Genomic DNA, 27322 nt, shown 5'->3' on the forward strand with positions numbered 1-27322 from the left:
ACCCAGGGCTTAATCGTAGGGATAAGATTAAGCCATGTGTCCAGTGAAACATGTTAGGCCATAATTGCATTGATTGATTTCAGGTGGAAGGGATGAATGAGAAAATTCTTAAATTGTATGGCTAGATTAAGTGTAATTGGGCAGGTGGGAAGCCCCTTAGAGGTGGGAAGGAAACCTCTAAGGAGCTGACCTTCATTTTCTATGCACCTAGTGTCTATTTCTCCTGTACACAGCTGTATAACCCTTGATTGCCTATTAAGAATAAAACTGTGCAACTGCAAGCCAATGGCATAATGTGCTAGTATGCATCGCTCATTATGAAATACTTACCTTAGAGCAAAGCCCTCCAGTGGTGCACTGTCACCGCTGACAGGGCTTCCATCTACTCTTCACCCAGTCTTCCTTCTGGGTTCGCTGGCTCCAGTCCTGTGAAAGTCTAAACCATGATGATGTAACTCCCGTGCATATACACGGGAGTCACAGTTTATGGCTCAGAGCTCTGAAGGGACGCTCCTTCAGAGCACTTGAGCCGGTGATGTCACCGGCTGCATGCAGTGTGAATATCTGTTGAACACCACAAGTTTAGGAGAGATTCAATGTACTTACAGGTAAGCCTTATTATAGGCTTACCTGTAGGTACAAGTTCAAAAGTGGAGTTTACTCCCACTTAAATGGACAAGAGAATATGGTTTGCTTTAGTGAACCTATTCCTTTATAAAGAAGCAAAAGTCACAACAAGTACTTCTAGTGCTTTCCTTTATTTCTTATATAGAAACATGTTGATCATGAAGCAAACATCACCACTCTCCTGCTTCCCTTGGTGTCCTGAACTATAAAGGTATACTTCAGGACAGAGGGTGTTAAATATCACATATGGTTAAACAGGTCATATTGGACTCTTAAACAAAGAAAGAGCTGTTCATCTCTCCACGTGTCCACTAACAAAATACACATGCCCCAAAACACACATGCTCTACACATCCTCTGCTTAGGTCTTTCACTTTGCTGCTTCTCACTCTACTATGCAAGCCTGTTATAATGCTAGTTCTGATTTTACTTTTATCTGTGCTTCCTTCCTATTCTTTCTCCAACATCCTAATTCCCTACCCACATCAGATCTTTGTTTGTTTGATCTCCCATATTTTCTCCACACTTTTCTCCCAGTATGTGATCTGATCTGCGATGCTCTGGGAGTGAGCAGTGAATATTATTAGACACCAGTGTAACTAAAGCTGCCTCTATATACGAAGGATGGGCTGGAGTGCGATCAATGGGTTCTTTGGTGTGGTCGTTTATATTTTTCTGTTTTTTCTTAGTATGGAAGTGTGGCTCCATCCGAAGTCTCTAGATCCATCAAAGGTCAGTAAACTGATTCTACTGTGTCACTTGAAAGTTGATCGACTTTTAAATCTAAGTGTTTTACTGTTTTCTATCTTGAGGATTTGTTTCTAATACCAATAGAACAAATGTGCCTTGAAATACGCATTGTCTTACCTTTGTGGAATTCTGTTTTAAGTACAGGTTGATGGTGCAATGTGTGGTGTCACTTTTCCTTCAAGGAGAACCAGATGGAAGAGATATACCATAAATCCACTGGGATACAAATGGGATCACTTAAATCTGACATATAAGTGAGTTTACAGACTGCAGAATATTTGTATTTCAAAATTACTTAATCTGCGTTTGTTGTATACAGAACCCTGAGGATATTTCTGAGAGATGTAGTAAGGAATATATAATTGTCATAAAGTCCACAAATTGTAGTGGCCAGTAATAGCTTATCTTGTATCTGATGGCAGGAAAATGACAGCTGTTTACATTGCTGCATTCATTGTTTACTTGAATAAAAATCAGGAATTCAAAAAGTAGCAAAAAAATAATCTAGTGTGACTCCTTGGTCAGCCTCTGAAGCCCTGTTGGAGTGGGGAAGTCAGTGCTTTGAAGATCCAGACTAGCTAATTCATGTTCCCACATCTGCCCACTATTCCCTTCTCTTGCTTGTTATTCCAGAGTATGTTGATTTTTTCAACATCTTTTCTGAAATCCTCAGTCTGAGCTACCACATTTTGAATAAATAACTATTATAGCATTGTTATCTCACTAACAGATTAATTTGTAACAGTACGTTGACTAGAGTTGTTCAGCAACTAAACAAGCTAGAAAAGTAGAATAACTTAAAAGGCCTTGTGGGCTGTCTGCAAAGGTGTTACTTGTTTAGGTTATTAATAGGAATGTCCCTACTTATTACAGGATTGTCCAATTCCCCAGCACACTAAACAAAGGTGATACAGAAAAGTCAATGGAGGTGGCCTTCCGCATGTGGAGCAATGTGTCCCCACTTACTTTTCAGCGTATACCTTCCGATCAGGAGTCTGACCTTAGCATTGGTATGTATCTGTACAAAGGCAGAATTTTGAATGGAATACATTGCCCAATTTTCAGTTTTCTACCAGATTACCGGAAGTAAAATGGAGTTTTAGTTCCTCCCTTTGATCAACCTGATATAGAGATTGCATGTTCAAATAATAAAGAAGGTTTATGAGTTTAGGAGAGAGGAATGATAAATAGCAGTGTTGCAATTCAAATACAAAGCTTACCATGAAAGTAAAAGAATACATTTGGATGTGGGACTTCTGCAGGATGGCTGCTACATTTGAAGGGTTTCATGGCCATAGAGGCAGTGGGTGGGTTTGTAATAACATCTTAGGCACCTTCATAGGCGTGCGCAGCCTATTGCATTAGGGTGTGCACCCCAAAGCTCAAACACACATACGTGAATATATATATAATATGATACACACATTATATTGTCAAAAGTATTGGGACACCTGCCTTTATACGCATGTAGGGTTCAATATTGAGTTGGCCCATCCTTTGCTGCTATAACAGCTTCACCTCTTCTGGGAAGGCTGTCCACAAGATTTAGGAGTGTGTCTATGGGAATGTTTGACCATTCTTCCAGAAGCCCATTTGTGAGGTCAGGCACTGATGTTGGACGAGAAGGTCTGGCTCGCAGTCTCCATTCTAATTCATCCCAAAGGTGTTCTATCGGGTTGAGGTCAGGACTCTGTGCAGGCCAGTCAAGTTCCTCCACCCCAAACTCACTCATCCATGTCTTTATGGATCTTGCTTTGTGCACTGGTCTAAATAATTTGGGGGAGGGGGATTATGGTGTGTGTGGGGGGGGGGGATTATGGTGTGGGGTTGTTTTTCAGGGGTTGGGCTTGGCCCCTTAGTTTTGGATAATTTCAAGCTCCCAACTTTGTGGGAGGAGTTTGGGGATGGCCCCTTCCTGTCCCAACATGACTGCACGCCAGTGCACAAAGCAACGTCCATAAAGACATGGACTTAGAAAGGGTGGTGTAAAATTAACTTCAAGTGCAATAATTTACATTATAATAGTAACTAAAACATATAACATTAAGTGTAACAATTTAAAAAACAAAAATTTCAAAGTATAATGGTGTGAACCTCCCAGCTAAAAGGTTGTTGCACTTGAAGTTAATTTGTATTGCAATTATCCATAGAGGGGTTTCCTCCATCCCTGCTAAGTTTCTATTATGTCTTGTTTTCAAACTGATGTGTATTATATATAAAGTTGCATATCACAGAGACCAGTATTATGGCAGAACTGATTGGCACCGATAGGCCGCACTGTTGGGCACTGATGGCCACTGATTGGCAGCACTGATGGCCACTGATTGGCAGCACTGATGGCCACTGATTGGCAGCACTGATGGCCACTGATTGGCAGCACTGATGGCCACTGATTGGCAGCACTGATGGGCACTTATTGGCACTGATAGGCAGCACTGATGGGCTCTGATTGGCAGCACTGGGCACAGATTGTCAACACAGATTTGCACTGATTGGCAGCACAGTTTGGTACTGATGGGCACTGATTGGCAGCACAGATTTGCACTGATTGGCAGCACAGATTTGCACTGATTGGCAGCACAGATTTGCACTGATTGGCAGCACAGATTTGCACTGATTGGCAGCACAGATTTGCACTGATTGGCAGCACAGTTTGGCACTGATTGGCAGCACAGATTTGCACTCATAGGCAGCACTGATGGACACTGGTAGCAATGATTGTCAGCACAGAGTGGCACCACTGATTGTCAGCACAGAGTGGCAGAACTGATTGTCAGCACAGAGTGGCAGAACTGATTGTCAGCACAGAGTGGCAGAACTGATTGTCAGCACAGAGTGGCAGAACTGATTGTCAGCACAGAGTGGCAGAACTGATTGTCAGCACAGAGTGGCAGAACTGATTGTCAGCACAGAGTGGCAGAACTGATTGTCAGCACAGAGTGGCACCGATTGTCAGCACAGAGTGGCACTGATTGGAGAAAGGTAGTGAGGCTTGCTAGATCCGTTGTGTGTGACACTGTCACATAATGGGAGAAAGACTAGCTGTCACAACTCAGCCGCGATGTCGGGGTGGGCGGGACCGAGGAGCTAACAACCACCAGCCAATGATTGGGCTGCTTAAGAAAGGGGGCGGGGCCACATAAAGCAGCCCGCCCAGACCCCATCCCATTGGCCCACCCCCGAAATCCCAGTTCAGTTTTGACAGATGGTCTTTCTCTTTGCAAGCAGTGACATTACTGCACAGTTCACACACTCAGCGCAGCGGCTCTGGCAAGTTTCACAATCTGCTGCCTGGGCTACCTGGCAGTGCAGGCTACACACTGTTAAATGCAATATTTTGGGGCAGATCTTTGTAGACAGCTTGGAGTGATTAGGGTGTGCCCAGGCACACCCCGTGGGCACGCCTATTGGCACCTTTCATATTGAGGCTTTGGTGTGACTTTGATCTGACTTTGCATTCGCTGGACCAAAGTCTCATCAAAAGTTGCACCAAAGTAGTGCAGGAACCTATTCTGAAGTTGCAGCGACTTCTGCAGTGTCAGTAGGAATGGCTTTTATAGAAATACATTGAATTTCACTTGAATTTCAAATTCTGCAACTTGGGGTCTCACAAGTCGGATCCTAGCTCGCACAAGTGTGAAAGTAGCCTCATGCCCCGTACACATGAGTGGAAATTCCGCCAGCAAAAGTCCGATGAGAGCTTTTGGTCCGAAAATGCGACCGTGTGTATGCTCCATTGGACTTTTGCTGGCGGAATTCCAGCCAGCAAAAGATTGAGAGCATGTTCTCAATTTTGCGGTCAGAAAAAGTTCAGATCTGAAATTCCGATCGTCTGTACCAATTCCGACGTGCAAAATTCCTAAGCATGCTCGGAAACAATTCAACGCATGCTCGAAAGCATTAAACTTCATTTTCTCGGCTCGTCATAGTGTTGTACGCCACCACGTTCTTGACGGTCGAAAGTTCAGCGAACTTATGTGTGACCGTGTGTATGCAAGCCAAGCTTGAGCGGAATTCCGTCAGAAAAACCATCCAAGATTTTTCTGACGGAAATTCCGCTCGTGTGTACGCGGCATTAGTTTGGCTTTCTCAGCCAGGAAGTGTACAGCTCCTTCCCCCTAGAAGCATGAGAGGATGGTGGTTAAAGCAAGTCTTTTGATTCTTTGGCATATAATCTACATCGACAGGCTGCATTGGGAACGAGGTGGTGTCATCAGAGGGAGAAAGGGAGAAAAGTTGGCGGAGCCAAACACCAAGTAGACAAAGTCTTTGCTCAGCCTCACCTCTTCTCTGCATGTCCCTCCCAGGAGCAGTGATGGAGCCATAGGCTTCCCCTGCTCTCAGAGAGAGAGGAGAGCAGTGCTGCAGCCAGCACTGGATCGTTGAGGGGAGTCAGGTGAGTATTTAGGGCTTTTGGGGGGTGAGGGGTACAGTTAGTGGGGTATTTTTTATCTTAATGCAGGGAATGCATGAAGGTAAAAAAAAAGTTTAGCCTTTAGAATCACTTAAATGCAACACACATTAATATGCAAAATACCACACACTATGATGTACGCAGGAATATACCACAGTGGAATGACATAATTTGAATGGGGACTTAAAGTGGATGTAAACCCTGACATTTACCCAGTGAAGTGAACAGCCTCAGATGATACAGAGATGAAACAAATCTCCTTACATAAGTTTTACATGTATATCTGCTGTCTTCATCTTTATATACTGTTTAGAAAGTTCAGATCATGTTAGGAGATTTTCTCTTCCTGTTCAACACTGCAGTGAAGCCTAGGCATATAGCCAAGACAGCTGATTGGAGAAAAGGCACTGCACACACCCCCTCTCCTCATAGGTAGAAACTTTCAGCTGTTTGTTGACTTGTTCATGGCTCTGCTAATCTATTTATAGCATCCTCCCCAACACAATAATCAGGTGGCTTTTATCATATGTGACAGAGAACTTGTCAGAAGTTATCTGGCTGATAACAGAAGAACAGAGCAGGAGAAAGCTATGGGACATAGTGCTTTGAAAAGAAATAACAAAACACTGCAGACATATGTGCCCAGCTCAAATTTCATGAATCGGGTTTACATCCACTTTAACCTCCTGACGTCCGCGCTATAGCCGAATGACGGCCACAGCGCGGACCTGCATTCCCGGGAGGCCGTCATATGACGGCCTCCCCTGTGCAAGCTCCCTGCGCGCGCCCTACAGGGCGCGCGCCGGGCGCGATGTGATCACCGAGTCACTGAGACTCGGCTGATCACCGATCCGAGTAAGGGGCCGGTCCCGGCCCCTTACCATGTGATCAGCTGTCAGCCAATGACAGCTGATCACATGATGTAAACAAAAAGATCGGTAATCGTTTTTTTTTTTTTACTCACGCTGACAGCGTGAGTAGAAAAAAAAGCCGATCACCGGCTGGGATGGAAGAGGCACATCTGCCTCATCAGTGCCGATTACTAGTGCCAATTTAAAAGAGCCCACAGTGCCTCCTAGCAGTGCCCACAGTGCCACCAAACAGTGCCCACAGTGCCACCTATCAATGCCAACAAGTGCAACCTATCAATGCCCACAAGTGCCACCTATCAATGCCCACCTGTAGTGCCAATCAGTGCCACCTGGCAGTGCTGCCCATCTCTGCCACCCATCAGTGCCCATCTCTGCCACCCATCAGTGCCCATCACTGCCGCCTATCAGTGCCCATCACTGCCACCTCATCAGCGTACATCAATGAAGGAGAAAAATTACCCGTTTTAAATTTTTTATAACAAAATATAAAAAAATAAAAAAATTTTTTCAAAAAAATTCAGTTTTTTACATTTTTTTAACAAAAAGTAAAAACTGCAGAGGTGATCAAATACCACCAAAAGAAAGCTCTATTTGTGGTGAAAAAATGATAAAAATTTCATTTGGGTACAGTGTTGTATGACCGCGCAATTGACATTCAAAGTGCGTCAGCGCTGAAAGCTGAAAATTGGTCTGGATAGGAGGGGGGTTTAAGTGCCCTGTAAGCAAGTGGTTAAAGCTCAACTCTCATCCCTGCAGTGGGGTAATTTCACGTTATGTCTAGGGGTAGAGGAATATGGAGAAATACTTACCTTATTCCTTGCCCCAGCAGGGTCCCTCTGGGTCTGTGACCAGTTTCCCACAGCTGCCACACTAATCTCCCATCCTTCACAATGTACAGGTTAAAGTCCCAGTGTTGTACATAGTAAAGTAAAGGCTCCACCAAAAATAGCTTTAGGCTGAGGAGAAGTTCTCCAGTGTTGGCTGGAGTGGGGAAACAGGTACGTGATACAGCCAGCGCTGTGCCTCACTTGGGGTGCCTAACTGCAAGGGTACAATTTTTATATTCCTGGAGTTGAGCTTAAATATTTGGATCTAAAGTACAACGTTGGCTATGTGATGTGCGGACTATGGGGACTTTGGAGGGGGCTTCCAAGAATGGCAGGCAGTATGTGCTTTCCATATGTTTTAAGAGCTTAGTAAATCTCAGCTGCTTTATTATGTTTAAGATCTTGGCAAATATGTTTTAAAACAGTTCAAAGTTTAATAACACTTTTATTGTTAAAAGAATTGTTATGCAATATGTGGAAAATCGCATTCAATTACCTTATGATTAATCTTTATCATAAGGAAAGTAAGGAAACTTTCAAACAGCATTTTCTGAACATTTTCCTAACACTGTGATCAAAAGCACCTCCTCCACTGTTGTACCACTGCAATGTTTAACTTCAGCCGGCATCCTCTCCTTTCCACTGTCTGCATGTGCAAAATAGAGTCCCACAAACATCTATTGGGCTGGGAGACTAATCTGTTTCCTAACCCCAAGGAAGTTTGAGGGTATACTACTATTGAACATGCACAGGCAGTAGAACTCAATCCCAACATATTGTATAGGTAAAGCGTTGCTGATCTCCTCTATCCTCCCATAGCAGCAATCACATCTCAGTTCAGGAAATTTCACATTACTAATAACTTATTTGTAACTATCTTTAGCTGATCATGTGACATGTATAAAGCTGAAAATAAGTTTTTAGAGACGGGAGACTTTCTGTGCTGATAGGTGATTGTCTGTAGCTGTGGAGGTCGCTGCAGGATAGGGATCAGCAGTACTAAATACTGGGTCTGCTCTAGGGATCATCAACACTAAATACTGGGACTGCTCTAGGGATCAGCAACACTAAATACTGGGTCTGTTCTATGGATCAGCAGCACTAAATACTGGGACTGCTCTAGGGATCAGCAACACTAAATACTGGGTCTGTTCTATGGATCAGCAGCACTAAATACTGGGACTGCTCTAGGGATCAGCAGCACTAAATACTGCAACTGCTCTGGGGCTATTGCATAGTTTTTAACAATGTGTCACTACCGTGCATATACTAGATATTGGCAGTAGTTTCACTTGTCCCAAAGACACTGCCACAGGTGTGTTAGCATTAATATTTAAATGTAGAACTGTGCCATCCACAACAGCCATAACCAGGGGGAAACACATCCAGAGCAGAACCTGTAGCAGATGAGTTTGTGTTGCAATGAAACATGGCCTTCTAATTTCTGGCCCTATCAGCTATCAACAACTTATTACTCCCTGGCTTCTGCTGTGGCTCACACTGACACTGTAGCCTCTGGCCTGGCAGCTCCCACTACCACCACCACCATCACTGCTGGCTTAGAGGACTGCAGCCAGCATGTGGAGCTACAGCTCCTCAGTGGATGTTGCACTTACCATCACACAGTAGGTGTTACTGTCTCTAGCCTACACTTTACTTCTTACCACCATGCCTGAAAACCCCACCACCACCACTGTGTCTGCATAGTTTCCCTTCTGCTCTCAAACACCACAGCTGACCCCACACCACAGCTGACCCCACACCACACCTGCACACCAACCCCCCACTCTCACTACTGTGTAAGACCCCCATCCTCCCCCTCTGGTCTCACCAACTGTCCCTCATACTCCCACTTCATTTTCCATGGCACTGATGCCCACCTCTGCACTTGCCATGTTTGTACCATTGCGCACTTCTGATGTACCCTTTCATATTTAGCCCATTAAACTAATTGCCGCACTTTTGCTCGTTTCTTTGTAAAACAAAAAAGACTGTTGTATTTTTCTGTGGGTACTGGGGAATAAGCAGCAAAGCTTATGTTCAAAGGTCACTATGGAATATTTAAATTATTTATTAACTAATTTATCACTGAGTAGCAGAAATAAGTGGACATTTTATGCATTTGCACTGTTAAACCACCATTACATTTTATTACAGGGTTTTACGCCTTTAATCACAGTAACTGTTGGAACTCTCCATTGCACCCTTGTTTTGATGGTCCCAATGGCGAACTGGCACATGCTTTCCTGCCACCCAGAGGAGAAATTCATTTTGACAACCATGAATTCTGGGTACTTGGACCTTCTCGATTCAGCTGGAAACAGGGTAATTAATTTCCTTCTGCACTGACCTGTCTACTTGTTCCGCCACATTGCTACATGGCCAAACATAGATTTCCAGCATAGAGACCTGGATGGAAGTTGATACTGCTAAATATAAGAGCCTAAGCTGTTTTTTGTTCTGTATTCTTGGCTATGCTAAATACTCATACGCATATAAAAATTGTATTTCAACATAATTTTTTTATCTGCAACTTAAATTAAAAAACATTTATTTTTTCATAAGGATACATCACAATGGTTAACATACTTTTTAAATAGTAATGGGTCTAATAGTTCGGTTATTGGCGGATCGTTCTTCTTGCCATATTATGTAGTTTTGTCTTGATTGGAATTAGAATGGAATGAATGGATAAATTAAAATTCTTCTTCTGTTAAAATGCATCTCTACCCTTTAAGCAAAAACACTTATAATCACAATAGAAATAGAAGTAAATCAACATATGCATAATCATCTTTTCCTGAAGTTAAAGTGGTTCTAAAGGCTCAAGTTTTTTTTACGCCCCCCCCCCCCCAAATATTCATATAAGCTCCCTCTCGATCCAGAGATGTGCATGAGAGCCTCGTCTCTCTGGGGACTCTCCCCTATCATTGGCTGAGAAAGCACCCAGTGAGTCAATGAGGAGAGAGAGCGGGCGGAGCTGAGCCACGGCTCTGTGTGTGAATGGACATGCAGAGCCGCAACTCGGGAACAAGCCTGCTTGGGTGTCCCATAACGTTTTGCTTTTTAGGCTAAAAAGTAAAATTTTGATCTCATCTGACCAGAGCAGCTTTTTCCACATGTTTGCTGTGTCCTCAACATGACTCCTTGCCAACTGCAAACGGACTTCTTATGGCTATCTTTCAACAATGGCTTTCTTCTTGCCACTCTTCCATAAAGGCCAGATTAGTGGAGTGTACAACTCATAGTTGTCCTGTGGACAGATTATCCCACCTGAGCTGTGGATCTCTGTAGCTCCTCCAGAGTTACCATGGGCCTCTTGGCTGCTTCTCTAATTAATGTTCTCGTCCCCAGCCTGTCAGTTTAGGTGGATGCCGTGTCTTGGTAGTTTTGCCATACTCTTTGCATTTTCGGATGATGGATTGAACAGTGCTTTGTGAGATGTTCAAGGCTTGGGATATTTTTTATAACCTAACCCTACTTTAAACTTCTCCACAACTTTATCCCTGACCTGTCTGGTGTGTTCCTTGGCCTTCATGATGCTATTTGTTCACTAAAGGTTCTCTAACAAACCTCTGAGGGCTTCACAGAACAGCTTTATTTATACTGAAATTAAATTACATACAGGTGGACTATTTATTAATTAGGTGATTTTTGAAGGCAATTGGTTCCACCAGATTTTAGTTATGGGTATCAGAGTAAAGGGGGCTGAATACAAATGCACGCCACACTTTTCAGATATTTATTTGTAAAAAACATTGAAAGCCATTTATCATTTTCCTTCCACTTCACAACTATATGCCACTTTGTGTTGGTCTATCACATAAAATACATGTACGTTTTTGGTTGTAACATGACAAAATGTGGAAAATATCAAGGGGTATGAATACTTTCTTTATCGTACATCACGGGACACAGAGCCATAGTAGTTACTATTAGTTACTATGTGGGTTATAGGCCACCTTCAGGTGATGGACACTGGCACACCCTAAGACAAGAAGTCCACTCCCTATATAACCCCTCCCACTACTAGGAGTACCTCAATTTTTTCACCAGTGTCTTAAGTGTTGGACGCTCAGGTTACGGAATTGTCCTGTCAGGATCCAATCTGACAATGCCACAGCAGTGGCCTATATCAATCACCAAGGTGGCACGAGAAGTCATGTGGCCCAGAGAGAGGTGAATCATATCTTAACTTGGGCAGAAAACAATGTACCTTGCCTATCGGCAGTCTTCATTCCAGGAATAGAAAATTGGCAGGCGGACTACTTGAGTCGCCAGCAGTTGTTCCCGGGAGAATGGGCCCTTCACCCTGATATCTTCCTGGCAATATGTCGGAGATGGGGGATCCCGGATGTAGATCTGTTTGCGTCCAGGTTCAACAAAAAGATTGACAACTTTGTGTCAAGAACAAGGGATCCACTAGCATGCGGAACAGATGCCTTGGTGTTCCCATGGAATCAGTTCTGTGGTATCTACCTTGATTAATGCAAGGAAACCAGCCTCCAGAATCCTATATTATAAAATCTGGAAGGCATATGTCTCCTGGTGTGAATCCAGGGGTTGGCACCCCAGGAAGTATGGCATAGGTAGAATCCTTAACTTTCTGCAGATGGGGTTAGAGATGAAGCTGGCCTTGAGTACTATCAAAGGCCAGGTCTTGGCCTTACCGGTATTGTTTCAACGACCACTTGCTTCACATTTGTTGGTTTGTAGTTTTATTCAGGGGGTAACACGGCTTAAACCCCTGGTTAGGTTTCCCCTGAACCCTTGGGACTTGAGTTTAGTTCTGTCGGCGTTGCAGAAACAGCCTTTTGAGCCAATACAGCATATTCCCTTGGTCCTTTTGACAAGGAAACAAATTTTTCTGCTAGCCATATCTTCTGCAAGAAGGGTATCAGAGTTGGCTGCTCTTTCTTGTAAAGAGCCATATTTAATTATTCACAAGGATAAGGTAGTATTGCGTCCTCATCCTAATTTTCTACCGAAGGTAGTGTCAGGTTTTCATTTAAACCAGGACATTATTCTGCCTTATTTTTTTCCAGAACCCTGTTCTACGGAAGAGAAATCACTACATTCTCTGGATGTGGTGAGAGCAGTCAAAGTCTACTTGAAGGCGACTGCTCAGATTCGAAAAAACTGATGTTTTGTTTGTGTTGCCTGAAGGTCCTAAAGGAGGACAGGCAGCATCGAAATCTACTATTTCTAAATTGATTTGGCAAGTAATTGTTCAAGCTTATGGTTTAAAGAGGAAGATTCCACCCGCTCAAATCAAAGCGCACTCCACTAGGGCTGTTAGTGCTTCGTGGGCAGTGCATCACCAAGTCTCCATGGCTCAAATCTGCAAATCCACAACTTGGTCTTCAGTTCATACATTTACCAGATTCTATCAGGTGAATGTAAAAAGGCGTGAGGATATTGCCTTTGGGCGTAGTGTGCTGCAGGCAGCAGTATAAGTCATCTAGTTTCATGGTGCCCTACTTTTGTTATGTCTCCCGCCTCTCAGTTAGCATTGCTCTGGGACATCCCACATAGTAATTACTATGGCTCTGTGTCCTGTGATATACAATAAAGAAAATAGGATTTTTATAACAGCTTACCTGTAAAAATCCTTTTCTTGGAGTACATCACGGGACACAGAGGTCCCTCCCCTCTTCTAATACACATATATTGCTTTTCTACAAAAACTGAGGTACTCCCAGTAGTGGGAGGGGTTATATAGGGAGTGGACTTCTTCTCTTAGCATGTGCCAGTGTCCATCACCTGAAGGTGGCCTATAACCCACATAGTAACTACTATGGCTCTGTGTCTCGTGATGTACTCCAAGAAAAGGATTTTACAAGTAAGTTGTTATAAAAATCCTATTTTTTCAAGGCACTGTAGGTGAATTAGCTGCTTTACAAAAAACTTTCAATACACTGCAATACAGCAAAATTGAGTTACTGTATTGTTCTACACACTCTGCACTTCCTCACTACAGAACCTCTTATTCAGATAAATTTCATCAGTCAGTATGTAATAAATTTGCTTTTGACTCCAGTTCCCTGTCTTTTTCTTGACCAGCACCAGGACCTATAAGGTGAGTTTCTCTGAAACATTAAAACCGTGGGTTATAAAAATATGTTGTAAGTGTAATTTACAGCCCTTTATTTTATTTTCATCTTTATTAAATCTTCATATTTGTGAGTGACGAATGGATTGGCAAACATTCTGGAGTTTATAGATTTGTGTACATCTCATTCTCCATATGTCCCAGTTTCCTCAACTCATTCATTCATATCGGTATAGATTATTTTGTCTGTTTATCACTGCATCTTGTCTGTCTGTCATTAGGTGTATGGTACAATGATCTAGTCCAGGTGGCAGCCCATGAAATTGGCCATGCTCTTGGATTGTGGCACTCAAATGATATTGATGCCCTGATGCATCCTAATGCTACGAATACAAGGACACGTCACTTGGCAAAGGATGATATCCTGGCAATTCAACAACTCTATGGTAATTATTGGACATCATTATCCAAGCCTACTTTTAGTAAAGGTCATACTGCAGCTTGGTAAATGCACCCAGAAATAGTGAAATTTCACTACATGATCCAGAATATACAAAGATATTTATTAAAACATATGCACACTTTAGTATTGATATTCAGTGGCTCAAAACATGCAATATTCTACTGCAATAAAATGGAACAAGGGGGAATACTTTTGTCTGTCAAAAAAAAAAAAAAAAGAGATACGCTTTAACCACTTAAACCCCGGACCATTTGGCTGGCAAAAGACCAGAGCACTTTTTGCGATTTGGCACTGCGTCGCTTTAACTGACAAGTGTGCGGTCGTGCGACGTGGCTCCCAAACAAAATTGATGTCCTTTTTTTCCCCACAAATAGTTTTCTTTTGGTGGTATTTGATTACCTCTGTGGTTTTTATTTTTTGCGCTATAAACAAAAAAATAGCAACAATTTTGAAAAAAACACATTATTTTTTACTTTTTGCTATAATAAATATCCCCAAAAAATATATAATTTTTTTTCCCTCAGTTTAGGCTAATATGTAGTCTTCTATATATTTTTGGTAAAAAAAAATCGCAATAAGCGTTTATTGATTGGTTTGCGCAAAAGTTAAAGCATCTACAAAATAGGGGATAGTTTTGGAATTTTTATTAATAATTTATTTTCTTACTAGTAATGGCAGTGATCAGAGATTTTTATCGTAACTGCGATATTATGGCGGACACTTTTGGTTCTATTTTGGGACCATTCACATTTATACAGCGATCAGTGCGATTAAAAATGCATTGATTACTGTGTAAATGTGACTGGCAGAGAAGGGGTTAACCTCTAGGGGGCAGTGAAGGGGTTAAGTGTGTCCTAGGGAGTGATTTTAACTGTGGGGGGGAGGGGCTACGTGTGACACAACACTGATCACTGCTCCCGATCACAGGGAGCTGTGATCAGTGTCCTGTCACTAGGCAGAACGGGGAAATGCTTGTTTACATCAGCATTTCCCCGTTCTTACTCTCTGTGAGATGATCGCGGGTATCCCCGCGGACATTGAATCTGCAGGACCCGCGATCACACTCACGGAGCCCACAGCGTGCGCGTGCACCCGCAAACCGCTTCTTAAAGGGCAACATACAGGAATGTTAGTATGCCTGTACGTGCCCTTCTGCCGACGTATATTGGCGTGAGCCACTCGGCAAGCGGTTAAATACTGAAAGCTAACCTGTTTGAGGAAAAAAAACAAAAAAAATCCCACATTCCTAACTTATTATTTTAAAGGATTTATATAGCGCCAACATGTTATGAAGCTCTTTACAATATAAAGCCTCATATATACTACAGCTGCTAAACTCACATTTAGGAACAGTTGGGCTTTTTTTTTTTCCAGCAGCCCCTAAACTCTCCTCAATGTTATCTTATGTGTACATGTACATGGAGTCGTTTATAGTCATTTAGAGACAGTTGAGTTTACTGGCATTTTTTTTAAAGCAGAAAAATCACGTTCAGGACTGTCGTGTACCAGCATTTCAAACGACAAATACTTGTAAACGGTTAGCCCGCGTTTATGCGCATTTGCATTTATTAGTGTTTTTAAAGAGGAACATATAAAATGTGGATAAAAACACAATTTTCACCACATGCTGTTGCCTGCAAGCAAGGGGAGAGGGAGAGAAAGAGGGGGGGGGGGGGAGGAAGAGCAAAAGGGGAAGAGAGAGAGGGAGAGAAAGAGGGGGGGGGGGGAGGAAGAGCAAAAGGGGAAGAGGGAGAGAAAGAGAGGGGTAGAGGGAGAGGAAGAGAAAAAAGGGTTAGAGCGAGAGGGAGAAAAAGAGAGGGGTAGAGAGGGAGAGAGAGGGAAAGGGAGAGAGAGAGAGAGATGGGGGGGGAAAGAGAGAGAGAGAGATAGTTAAAGCACACTGCTCTCTCTGCTGCTGCTCTCTCTTCTCTCACAGAATGACTGAAATAGTTAATAATTTACTTATTTTTCATGCATTTTGGGTATTTGTGAGGGTTTCCTGAGGTTATCTTTAATCACTTCAGCTCTGGAAGGATTTGCCCCCTTAATGACCAGGCCATTTTTTGCGATGCGGCACTGCGTCGCTTTAACTGACAATTGCGCCGTCGCGCAGAGTTGTACCCAAATAAAATTGACATCCTTTTTTTTCCCACAAATAGAGCTTTCTTTTGTTGGTATTTGATCACCTCTGTGGTGACCGACAATTTTAAATATTTTTTACTTTTTGCTATAATAAATATCCCCCAAAATTTTTTTTAAAAACAAAATTTCTTCATCAGTTTAGGCCAATATATATTCTTCTACATATTTCTGGTAACAAAAAAAAAATCGCAATAAGCGTATATAGATTGGTTTGCACAAAAGTTATAGCGTCTACAAAATAGGGGATAGATTTAAGGCATTTTTATTATTATTTTTTTTTTTTTTACTAGTAAGGACAGTGATCTTTAGCGGGACTGCGACATTGCGGCGGACAGATCGGACACTTTTTTGGGACCACTGACATTTATACAGCGATCAGTGCTATAAAAATGCACTGATTACTGTATAAATGTCACTGGTAATAAAAGGGTTAACACTAGGGGGATGATTAAGGGTTTAAATGTGTTCCCTAGGGAATGTTTCTAACTGTGGGTGGATGGGACTGACTGGGGGAGGAGACATATTGCTGTTCGCAATTACTACGAACAACAGATCTGTCTCTTCTCTCCTGTCAGAAGGAGGATTTGTGTGTTTACATACACAAATCTCTGTTCTGGCTCTCTTACCCGTGATTTCGGGTGGCAGGCAGCGATCGTGCCAGTATATCTATAGGAGCTAGTCGGCAAGTGGTTAAAAACACTTTGTAAATGCCGCTAAACTCGCATAAATGCGGTATGTAAAAGGGGCAAAATGGATGTTTTTAAATGTCGGTTACTAGCTGTCAAGTTCCAGCGTTCAGAACAGGTTTTCAAATGTCCTGTGTACATAAAGCCTTAAAGGGAAACAGGAAAGTTACAATACAATAAAATACAAGATGGTTAAGAGGGCCCTGCTTATAAGAGTTTAGAGATGGGTTTTCAGGGATTGTCAAGACAGCCAGAGTAGGAGATAGCTGGTCAGATTGAGGTAGAGAGTTCCAGAGGATGGGAAAGGCTCTGGAGAAATCCTGGAGACGAGCATGGGAGGAGGAGACAAGGGGGCTTGAGAGCAGGTCTTGACAGGAGCGGAGAGGACGATTTGGGTGATATTTGGAGACAAGATTGGTGATGTAGCTTGGAGCAGAGTTGTGAATGACTTTGTATGTTGTTGTTAGTATTTTGAGTTTAATTTGCTGGGTGATCAGAAGCCAGTGTAGGGATTGGTGGAGAGGGGTGGCAGACATCTAGAAATGTTGCTGTTAATCAGTGCAACAAAAAAAAGTCCCCTTTTATATCAGTCATCTTTTAACCGCTTTAGCCCCAGAAGATTTTACCGTTTTTTGCAATTCGGCACTGCGTGGCTTTAACTGACAATTGCGCGGTCGTGCTCCCAAACAAAATTGACGTCCTTTTTTTCCCACAAATAGAGCTTTCTTTTGGTGGTATTTGATCGCCTCTGCGATTTTTTTTTTTTTTTTTTTGCGCTATAAACAAAATAAGAGCGACAATTTTGAAAAAAACGCATTATTTTTTACATTTTGCTATAATAAATATCCCCCAAAAATATATAAAAAAACATTTTTTTTGCCTCAGTTTAGGCCGATTGTATTCTTCTACATATTTTTGGTAAAAAAAAAAAAAAAATCGCAATAAGCGTTTATTGATTGGTTTGCGCAAAAGTTATAGTGTTTACTAAATAGGGGATCGTTTTATGGCATTTTTATTAATAATTTTTTTTTTTTACTAGCAATGGCGGCGATCAGCGATTTTTATTGTGACTGCGACGTTATGGCGGACATGTCGGACATTTTTGGGACCATTCTCATTTATACAGCGATCAGTACGATTAAAAATGCACTGATTACTGTGTAAATGACACTGGCAGTGAAGGGGTTAACCACTAGGGGGCGGGGAGGGGTTAAGTGTGTCCTAGGGGAGTGATTACTAACTGTAGGGGGATGGGCTAGCAGCATCAAGGTAAAAAAATCCCTCCCTTTTTCTTACCTGAGCCCGATCCGATCCAGCGATGTGCATAAGCGCAGCCCTTCCGCCTCGGTCTCCCTCCTCACTGGACTGATTGATAGCAGCGGGAGCCATCGGCTCCTTTTTTTCTAACAAATAGCGCTTTCTTTTGGTGGTATTTGATAAACCTCTGCAGGTTTTATTTTTTGCGCTATAAACAAAAAAAGAGCGACAATTTTGAAAAAAAAGCAATATTTTTTACTTTTTGCTATAATAAATATCTCCAAAAACTATATAAAAAAACTAATGTTTTCCTCAGTTTAGGCCGATATTCTTCTACATATTTTTGGTAAATAAAAAAAAAAAAAATCACAATAAGCGTATATTGATTGGTTTGCGCAAAAGTTATAGCATCTACAAAGTAGGGGATAGATTTATGGCATTTTTAAAATTTATTATTTTTTACTAGTAATGGCGGCGATCTGCGATTTTTATCGGGACTGCGACATTATGGCGGACACATCGGACCATTGTCATTTATACAGAGATCAGTGCTATAAATAGCCACTGATTACTGTAGAAATGACACTGGCATGGAAGAGGTTAAACACTAGAGGGCGATCAAGGGGTTAAGTGTGTCCTGGGGATTGATTCTAACTGTGGGGGGGATGGGCTATCACTGACATGACAGCGATCACTGCTCCAAATGACAGGGAGCAGTAGATCCCTGTCATGTCACTAGGCAGAACAGGGAAATGCCTTGTTTACATAGGCATCTCCCCGTTCTGCCTCCCCATCTCACGATTGTGGGCTGCAGGCGAACACCGAGTTCACGGGACCCGCAGGCACGCCCCTGCGGCGGGTGCGCAGAGTCGGCGGCACGCGTGCGCCCGCAAGGTGGCAAATTCACAGGGGCGTAGAGGTATGCCCCTTTGCCTGTACGAGCCATTCTGCGGGCGTATATGTGTGTGCGGCGGTTTGCAAGTGGTTAAAGTCCACTTAGGGGACACCCTCTTCTGTCTAGTTAGTTTGGATGTGGCACTACCGATACAAATCATTGCTCAACTGAACTGAAGCCATTAAATGGCTGGTATCATAGCTGATCACATGTGCAGCACCATGATAACTGCAGATCAAACAAAGGCTAAAATGGCAGTTTTCTTGGATGTAAAGAATTGTAGGGTTAAGTTTAGTTTAAAATTGTCCCTTATAGTAGCTGTTTTTTTGTTTTTTTTGATTATTTTGTGCTGTTTGAGCCAGGGAATGCCCAAACACTCTGTATTGTACAACTTTTTCAGAAAACCAATAAAAAGTATTAAAAAAAAAATTGTCCTTATACCAAAAGAAAAGAAATAGTTCTAGAACTGTTTAAAAAGTTTCATCTTCCTGAAGTCTTGTTGGGGAGAAATACAGAGTGAAAACATTACAAACGTTCTCATACACCTTTTAAACGCAGCTAGGACTTTCATATTGGCTAAATAGAAAGACACTCTCCCACCGTTCATCAACCAATGGGTTTCTGCAATTATTGAAATTCAGAGAATGGAGGCCCTTACCTCCTCCCATCCACCAGGGAGAAAAATTGCCAGAGAGAAAAGCAGGCTCTCTGTCTTGGCTGTAACCGGAGAAGCAGAACCTTAATAACTCTCCTCTGGCTGAAACAGGGAAATTAGGTTGCAGTGTGAATCAAAATCTCAGAATATTGTGTATGAACGAGTTCCCAGGTTTTGACAAAGATCAATTTTAAAATTCATGAATTTGAGAAGGTTGCAGATGCCACATCAAACAAGAAGTTAGAATGATAACACTCGGTCATTTTAAATTTAAATATACTTCAACACAGACTTGCCAGTAATAGATTATCTTGCTTTATTTTGGGAAGAATCAGTAAAGCTCTCTGGCAAACAAAAAGAGACATGTCAGTGGATTTGTTAGACATCTGGTAGAGTAAAGCTTTGTCAGTTAAAAAATTATTTAAGACATTAGACAATTGTTGCTCCATCTGGCTAGTTATGGTGAGACTGGGAATAAAATCACATATATATTGTTGCAGTGCTAGGTCTTCCATTGCCTCTGAACAAACAGCCTCAAGGGAAAGTTGATCTGTTGGAATGATTGTGGTCATTATTGTTTTCCCAATATAAGGCATGGAACCAGACTGGGTTCTTAATTTATAAACTTGTACTCAGAGAAGAAAATTTTACATGATAATGCCAAAATCACCCATGTTAGGTCTATGCATACGGAAAAGCAGTTCCACATATTTTATGCATACAGAAAACACATTTAGATCCATGCAAGGTAAACTAAAACAAATCCTTTCTATATTTTTTTAATCATAGGCTGTGTGGCTGGATCTACATGTCAGCTGCCACAAGTTCATAAAAAGTGTAGTATGCAGAAACCATGTCACCCAAACTGCCATGGCTGTAAAGGTGAGGAAATGGTAATGTTACGGGAAAGACTCCAAAAATGACAGATGAATAGCTTAAGTCTATAATGGTGTCATACTGATTCTGACACTTATTTCCTTTAAGAAACCCCTAATCAAAGAACTGCATCACACAAGGTCAAAGTGAAGATGCTTTACATTCCCAAGGGTGAATCTGTTACCTTCAATTGTACCCATAACACACCCCAACCACGGCAGAGAATCAGGTTAGTGGTATTTGAAAAATACTTGAATTTCACGAACATAAAATGGGTATTTACAAAAAAGGTCTCTGTACAGTATCTTGCAGAAAGGGTAACATGTCTGCAAAATAAGGGTAAATGCAACCTTTGTCATTTGTTAGCAGAATTTGTATCACCAGATTTGAAGTTTCTCTCTATAGAACTTATAGTTACAGCTAAAAAAAAAAGTTAGATTTCCCCATAATGTGATAGTATATTTCCCTAACCATGATATAGTAGCCAAGTATTCCAAATATACATGGATGTTGAGGTGGATGTCTCTTTTTGCAGTACTGAGACTAATGTTATTATAGCGGACTGATGCCCTCCGTTACCCTCCAGTAAAACTAAGGAAGTTACTGAAGTGGCCTGTTCATATGTTATCATAACATATTTGGTAATACTTTTAAAAGCAGTTTCTACTTTAACCACTTCAATACAGGGCACTTCTACACCTTCCTGCCCAGACCAATTTTCAGCTTTCAGCGCTGTCGCAGTTTGCATGACAACTGCGCTTTCATACAACACTGTACCCAAACTAAATTTTTTTAGTTTTGTTCCCACAAATAGAGATTTCTTTTAGTGGTATTTGATCACCACTGCGGTTTTTATTTTTTGCTAAACAAATAAAAAAGACCGAAAATTTTGAAAAAAATAAAAGTTTTGCTTTTGTTTCTGCTAAAAATTTTTGTAAATAAGTAAGTTTTCTCTTGCACTGATAAGGCGGCACTGATAAGGTGGCACCAATGAGCGGGCACTGATGATGGGCACTGATATGCGGCACTGATGGGCATTGATAGGCGGCACTGATGGTCACTCATGGGTGGCACTGGTGGGCACTGATAGGCTACGCTGATGGGCACTGAAAGGCTGCAAAGATGGGTTCTTATGGGTGGCACTGATTAGGGATGAGCTTCGTGTTCGAGTCGAACCCATGTTGGACTCGAACATCGGCTGTTCGATCGTTCGCCGAATTGCGAACGTTATGGGCCGTTCGCGCTAAATTCGTGTGGCGCGTCACGGCCCATAATTCACTGCGGCATCGCAGTGCATTGCTGGCTGATGATTGGCCAAGCATGCACTATGACCCGCATGCTTGGCCAATCACAGCGCCGTCAGTAGAGAGAGCTGTAATTGGCCAAAGCCAGGGTGGCTTTGGCCAATTATGGCTCAGGGGATTTAGTACACACCCCACACTATATAAGGCCGCCTGCACGGCGGCCCTGTGTAGTGTGTGTTCCGGTGTGCTGAGAGATAGAGAGAGAGAGAGAGAGAGAGAGAGAGACAGTGTCATTTGATTTGAGTTAGATAGATTAGGCAGAACAGTCAGTCAGTTAGCTGCACTTACAGTGTATTGTGTATATATATGCATCCCAGGTGTTGCATATATATATATATACACTGTATTCAGTTTAGCTAGATCCGTTCCTGTTATCTTCTATCTAGACTATTTACATTTAATGCAGTGCGTCCTGCTCACAGTGTTCAGCTAGATCCGTTCCTGCTATTTACATTTAGTGCAGTGCGTCCTGCTCACAGTGTTCAGCTAGATCCGTTCCTGTTATCTTCTAGACTATTTACATTTAGTGCAGTGCGTCCTGCTCACAGTGTTCAGCTAGATCCGTTCCTGCTATTTACATTTAGTGCAGTGCGTCCTGCTCACAGTGTTCAGCTAGATCCGTTCCTGCTATTTACATTTAGTGCAGTGCATCCTGCTCAGTGTTCAGCTAGATCCGTTCCTGTTATTTACATTTAGTGCAGTGCGTCCTGCTCACAGTGTTCAGCTAGATCCGTTCCTGCTATTTACATTTAGTGCAGTGCGTCCTGCTCACAGTGTTCAGCTAGATCCGTTCCTTTTATCTTCTAGACTATTTACATTTAGTGCAGTGCGTCCTGCTCACAGTGTTCAGCTAGATCCGTTCCTGCTATTTACATTTAGTGCAGTGTGTCCTGCTCACAGTGTTCAGCTAGAGCCGTTCCTGCTATTTACATTTAGTGCAGTGCGTCCTGCTCACAGTGTTCAGCTAGATCCGTTCCTGTTATCTTCTAGACTATTTACATTTAGTGCAGTGCGTCCTGCTCACAGTGTTCAGCTAGATCCGTTCCTGTTATCTTCTAGACTATTTACATTTAGTGCAGTGCGTCCTGCTCACAGTGTTCAGCTAGATCCGTTCCTGTTATCTTCTAGACTATTTACATTTAGTGCAGTGCGTCCTGCTCACAGTGTTCAGCTAGATCCGTTCCTGTTAAATTCCTACTGACAGGCAGGCTTGTCTGGTTACAGTATATAAAGCTACCTGAAGAAAATTACAGGTGTTCTATTTGATCCTATTAGTACCACGGTCAGGCAGCTAGACTATTTACATTTAGTACAGTGCGTCCTGCTCACAGTGTTCAGCTAGATCCGTTCCTGTTATCTTCCTACTGACAGGCAGGCTTGTCTGGTTACAGTATATAAAGCTACTTGAAGAAAATTACAGGTGTTCTATCCCAGCTTAGTGCAGCTACAGGCCATTAGTATGTCTGGAAGGCCAAGAAGGAGAGGCAGACAGTCACAAGCCAATAAGAGAGGGCAAGCAGGCTCTGTGTCTAGTGCTGGTTGTGGAGACGGTGCATCCTCATCAGCACGTGGCCATGGGACACGCTTGGCCTTTTTTTCGGCAGCTGGCCGTGTTGAGCCGCAACATGCGGAAGACTTGGTCGAGTGGATGACCAAGCCGTCCTCATCCTCCTCATCTTCTCTCACCCATGCCCAGGGTGCTTTGTCTGGCAAAGCAGCGGCCTCTTCCCTCAGCTCAATGTCATCAGTGACTCCTTCCCTAGCTCCACCATGTCCTCATGAGGATTCCCTCGAACTGTTTGACCACAGTGTTGGGTACATGCTCCAGGAGGATGCCCAGCGTTTGGAAGGCTCTGATGACGATACTGAGCTCGATGAAGGCAGTAACATGAGCACGGACAGAGGGGGTGCCCAAGAAGGACAGCAATCTGGCAGTCATGCTCCCCCTGCTGCAGCATACTGCCAGGTTTACTCCAGTGATGAGGAGGGAGGGGATGATGAGGTCACTGACTCAACGTGGGTGCCTGATAGGAGAGAGGAGGAGGAGGAGGAGGCGGCGGCACATCACCAACGAGGCAGGATGCCCTCCAGGGGCCAGCCTAAGGGCAGCACATTGACTGCATCACACCCCAAAGCTCCACATGTGCAGGGCGCTGCAGTCTCTGCGCGTTATTCAAAAAGTTCTTTGGTGTGGGCCTTTTTTGAGACGAGTGCATCAGATCGCACCGCTGCTATTTGCAACATATGTCTCAAGCGTATCTCGCGTGGCCAAAACATCTCCCGCTTGGGTACCACATGCTTGACCAGACATATGTTGACCTGCCATGCAGTTCGTTGGCAAGCGTATCTAAAAGACCCACACCAAAGAACAAAGAGGATCTCTCCTTGCTCCTCATCAGCTGAGATTTCCAACCCCACTAGACCTTCAGTCCTCTCTGAGACCTGCAGTGAGAGGAATGAAGGTGTAGAATTAGGTGTGTCACAGCCAAGTACTTGTGGGCAATCTGCTTTTGGTACACCGACGTCAGATTGTACATGGCAAATTTCCCTGCCCCAGCTGCTGCGGTTGAATGCTAGCTTGGCAAAATTGCTAGCACTTCAACTGCTGCCTTTTCAGTTGGTAGACTCTGCCCCCTTCCGTGAGTTTGTGGAATGTGCGGTTCCTCAGTGGCAGGTACCCAAACGCCACTTTTTCTCACGGAAGGCGATTCCGGCTCTCTACCGGCATGTGGAAGGCAATGTCCATGCCTCGCTGGACAGGGCGGTCAGCGGTAAGGTGCATATTACCGCTGACTCATGGTCCAGCAGGCATGGACAGGGACGTTACCTAAGTTTCACGGCGCATTGGGTGACTCTGCTGGCAGCTGGGAAGGATGCAGGACAAGGTGCAGTAGTGTTGGAGGTTGTTCCGCCACCACGCCTCCAAAATGCTGATTGTGACACACCTCTCTCCTCCACCCCCTCCTCTTCTTCTTCCTCCATGGCCTCTTCCTCGGAACCAGCGGTGCTCCGTAGGCGTTCAAGGGGCTACGCAAGTACGCAGGCCAAAAGATGCCATGCGGTGCTTGAGCTGGTGTGCTTGGGGGACAGGAGCCACACTGGGGCAGAGGTTCTGTCAGCTCTGCAGGGGCAGGTTCAGAGGTGGTTGACGCCACGCCAACTTAAGGCAGGAATGGTGGTTTGCGACAATGGCACCAACCTCCTCTCTGCCCTCCGACAGGGACAAATGACCCATGTGCCCTGTTTGGCTCACGTCCTTAACTTGGTGGTGCAGCGGTTCTTGGGCAGGTACCCGGGCTTACAGGATGTCCTGAGGCAGGCCAGGAAAGTCTGTGTGCATTTCCGCCGGTCATATAATGCCAGTGCTCGGCTGACGGACCTCCAAAAGGAGTTTAACCTGCCCAAGAACCGCCTAATCTGTGACATGCCCACCAGGTGGAACTCAACGTTGGCCATGCTGCAGCGGCTGCACACGCAGCAGAGGGCCATCAATGAGTACCTGTGCGACTATGGCACCAGGACAGGGTCAGGGGAGCTTGGTTTTTTTTCCCCACGCCAGTGGGCCATGATCAGGGATGCATGCACTGTCCTGTCACCATTCGAGGAGGCCACGAGGATGGTGAGCAGTGACAGTGCATGCATCAGTGACACTGTCCCCCTTGTCCACCTGTTGGAGCACACGCTGCGTGGAATAATGGACAGGGCACTTGAGGCAGAACAGAGGCAGGAAGAGGAGGACTTCCTTAGCTCTCAAGGCCCCCTTTATCCAGACAGTGTTCCTGCGTGCCCGCCGATCACACAGGAAGAGGACGAGGAGGAAGAGGAGGAGGAGGAGGAGGAGGAAGATTGTGTCAGTATGGAGGTGGAGCCTGGCACTCAGCATCAGCAGCAGTCTTTAAGGGATCAGTCCCAAGAAACACATGGACTTGTACGTGGCTGGGAGGAGGTGGCTGCGGACCATGTCGTTCTTAGTGACCCAGAGGACTCCGGACCGAATGCCTCAGCAAACCTACGCTGCATGGCCTCCCTGATCCTGCAAAGCCTGCGTAAGGATCCTCGTATTCGTGGTATCAAGGAGAAGGACCAATACTGGCTGGCAACCCTCCTTGATCCACGTTACCAAAGGGGAGGTTGCGGACCTTATCTTGCCATCGCAGAGGGAGCAGAGGATGAAACATCTTCGGGAGGCCTTGCAGAAAGGTCTGTGCAACGCGTTCCCAGAGACTGGGAGGTTACAAACTCCTGTTTCTGGACAACGTGTTGCTGAGGCTTCGGTCAGTCAAAGAAGGAGCGGTGGAGAAGGTGGCCGTCTGACCGATGCGTTCAGACAATTTTTTGGTCCGCAGCCCCAAGGTATGATCGGTTCCAGCAACCATCGCCAGCGTCTGTTTTACATGGTGCAGGAATACCTAGGGGCAAGATCAGACTTGGACACCTTTCCCACCGAAAATCCTCTGGGTTACTGGGTCTTGAGGATGGATCACTGGCCAGAGCTTGCACAGTATGCAATTGAGCTACTGGCCTGTCCTGCATCCAGCGTTCTTTCGGAACGCACATTCAGTGCTGCTGGAGGCGTGGTAACCGATCACAGGGTGCGTCTGTCCACCGACTCGGTCGATCGGCTGACCTTCATAAAAATGAATGAGTCTTGGATCACCACCAGCTACCAAGCACCTGATGCTGATGTAACCGAATAATTTTTTTTGAAATCTCAGATCCCTTCAAAGACTGCCTATGCTGATGCTGAGTGACTATCCCTGAGTAATTATCCTCTTCCTCCTCAATCATCACGCTGATAGCTTGTAAGAACATTTTTGGTTCTGGGCGCCACCACCAGTGCCTAAGGCACAATTTTTCAGCTCCTGTTTAACAGGGGCGTGTAATTACAATTTTTGATGTAATACTTTGCAGCAGGGCTCGTTCCTGCATTCCAACTAGAGTGTCTGTGAGGGGTTGCAGTGTTGTGGCACCAGCACCAGTGCCTAAGGCCCAATTTTTCTGCCCCTGTCTAACAGGGGCGTGTAATTACAATTTTTGATGCAATACTTTGCAGCAGGGCTCGTTCCTGCGTTCCAACTAGAGTGTCTGTGAGGGGTTGCAGTGTTGTGGCACCAGCACCAGTGCCTAAGGCCCAATTTTTCTGCCCCTGTCTAACAGGGGCGTGTAATTACAATTTTTGAAGCAATACTTTGCAGCAGGGCTCGTTCCTGCGTTCCAACTAGAGTGTCTGTGAGGGGTTGCAGTGTTGTGGCACCAGCACCAGTGCCTAAGGCCTAATTTTTCAGCTCCTGTTCAACAGGGGCATGTAATTACAATTCTTGATCTAATATTTCACAGCAGGGCCCTGTGAGGGCTTACAGTGTTGTGGCCACAGCAACACCTAAGGCCCAAATTTCTGCTGAGTATATAGGGCAGGACCCTACTTTCAAACATCTAACTTACAAACGACTCCTACTTGCAAACGGAAGGAGACAACAGGAAGTGAGATGAAATCTACCCCTA

The 27322-nt window shown here is 43.9% G+C and overlaps 1 protein-coding gene across 1 annotated transcript in view; it reads left to right on the forward strand.

Moving 5' to 3' along the window:
* Positions 1–853: 853 nt before the first annotated feature.
* LOC141139941 (matrix metalloproteinase-23-like) overlaps positions 854–27322 on the forward strand; it is a 33417-nt gene continuing 6948 nt past the window's right edge. The window contains exons 1-7 of the mRNA XM_073626566.1: positions 854–1359; positions 1522–1631; positions 2251–2387; positions 9648–9815; positions 13824–13988; positions 20430–20522; positions 20625–20745. Coding sequence (XP_073482667.1) covers positions 1252–1359; positions 1522–1631; positions 2251–2387; positions 9648–9815; positions 13824–13988; positions 20430–20522; positions 20625–20745 — 902 coding nt within the window. The 5' untranslated portion in view covers positions 854–1251. The remainder of the gene's footprint in view (positions 1360–1521; positions 1632–2250; positions 2388–9647; positions 9816–13823; positions 13989–20429; positions 20523–20624; positions 20746–27322) is intronic.

This window comes from Aquarana catesbeiana, linkage group LG04 (assembly GCF_042186555.1).
Source record: "Aquarana catesbeiana isolate 2022-GZ linkage group LG04, ASM4218655v1, whole genome shotgun sequence".
Lineage (NCBI taxonomy): Eukaryota > Metazoa > Chordata > Amphibia > Anura > Ranidae > Aquarana > Aquarana catesbeiana.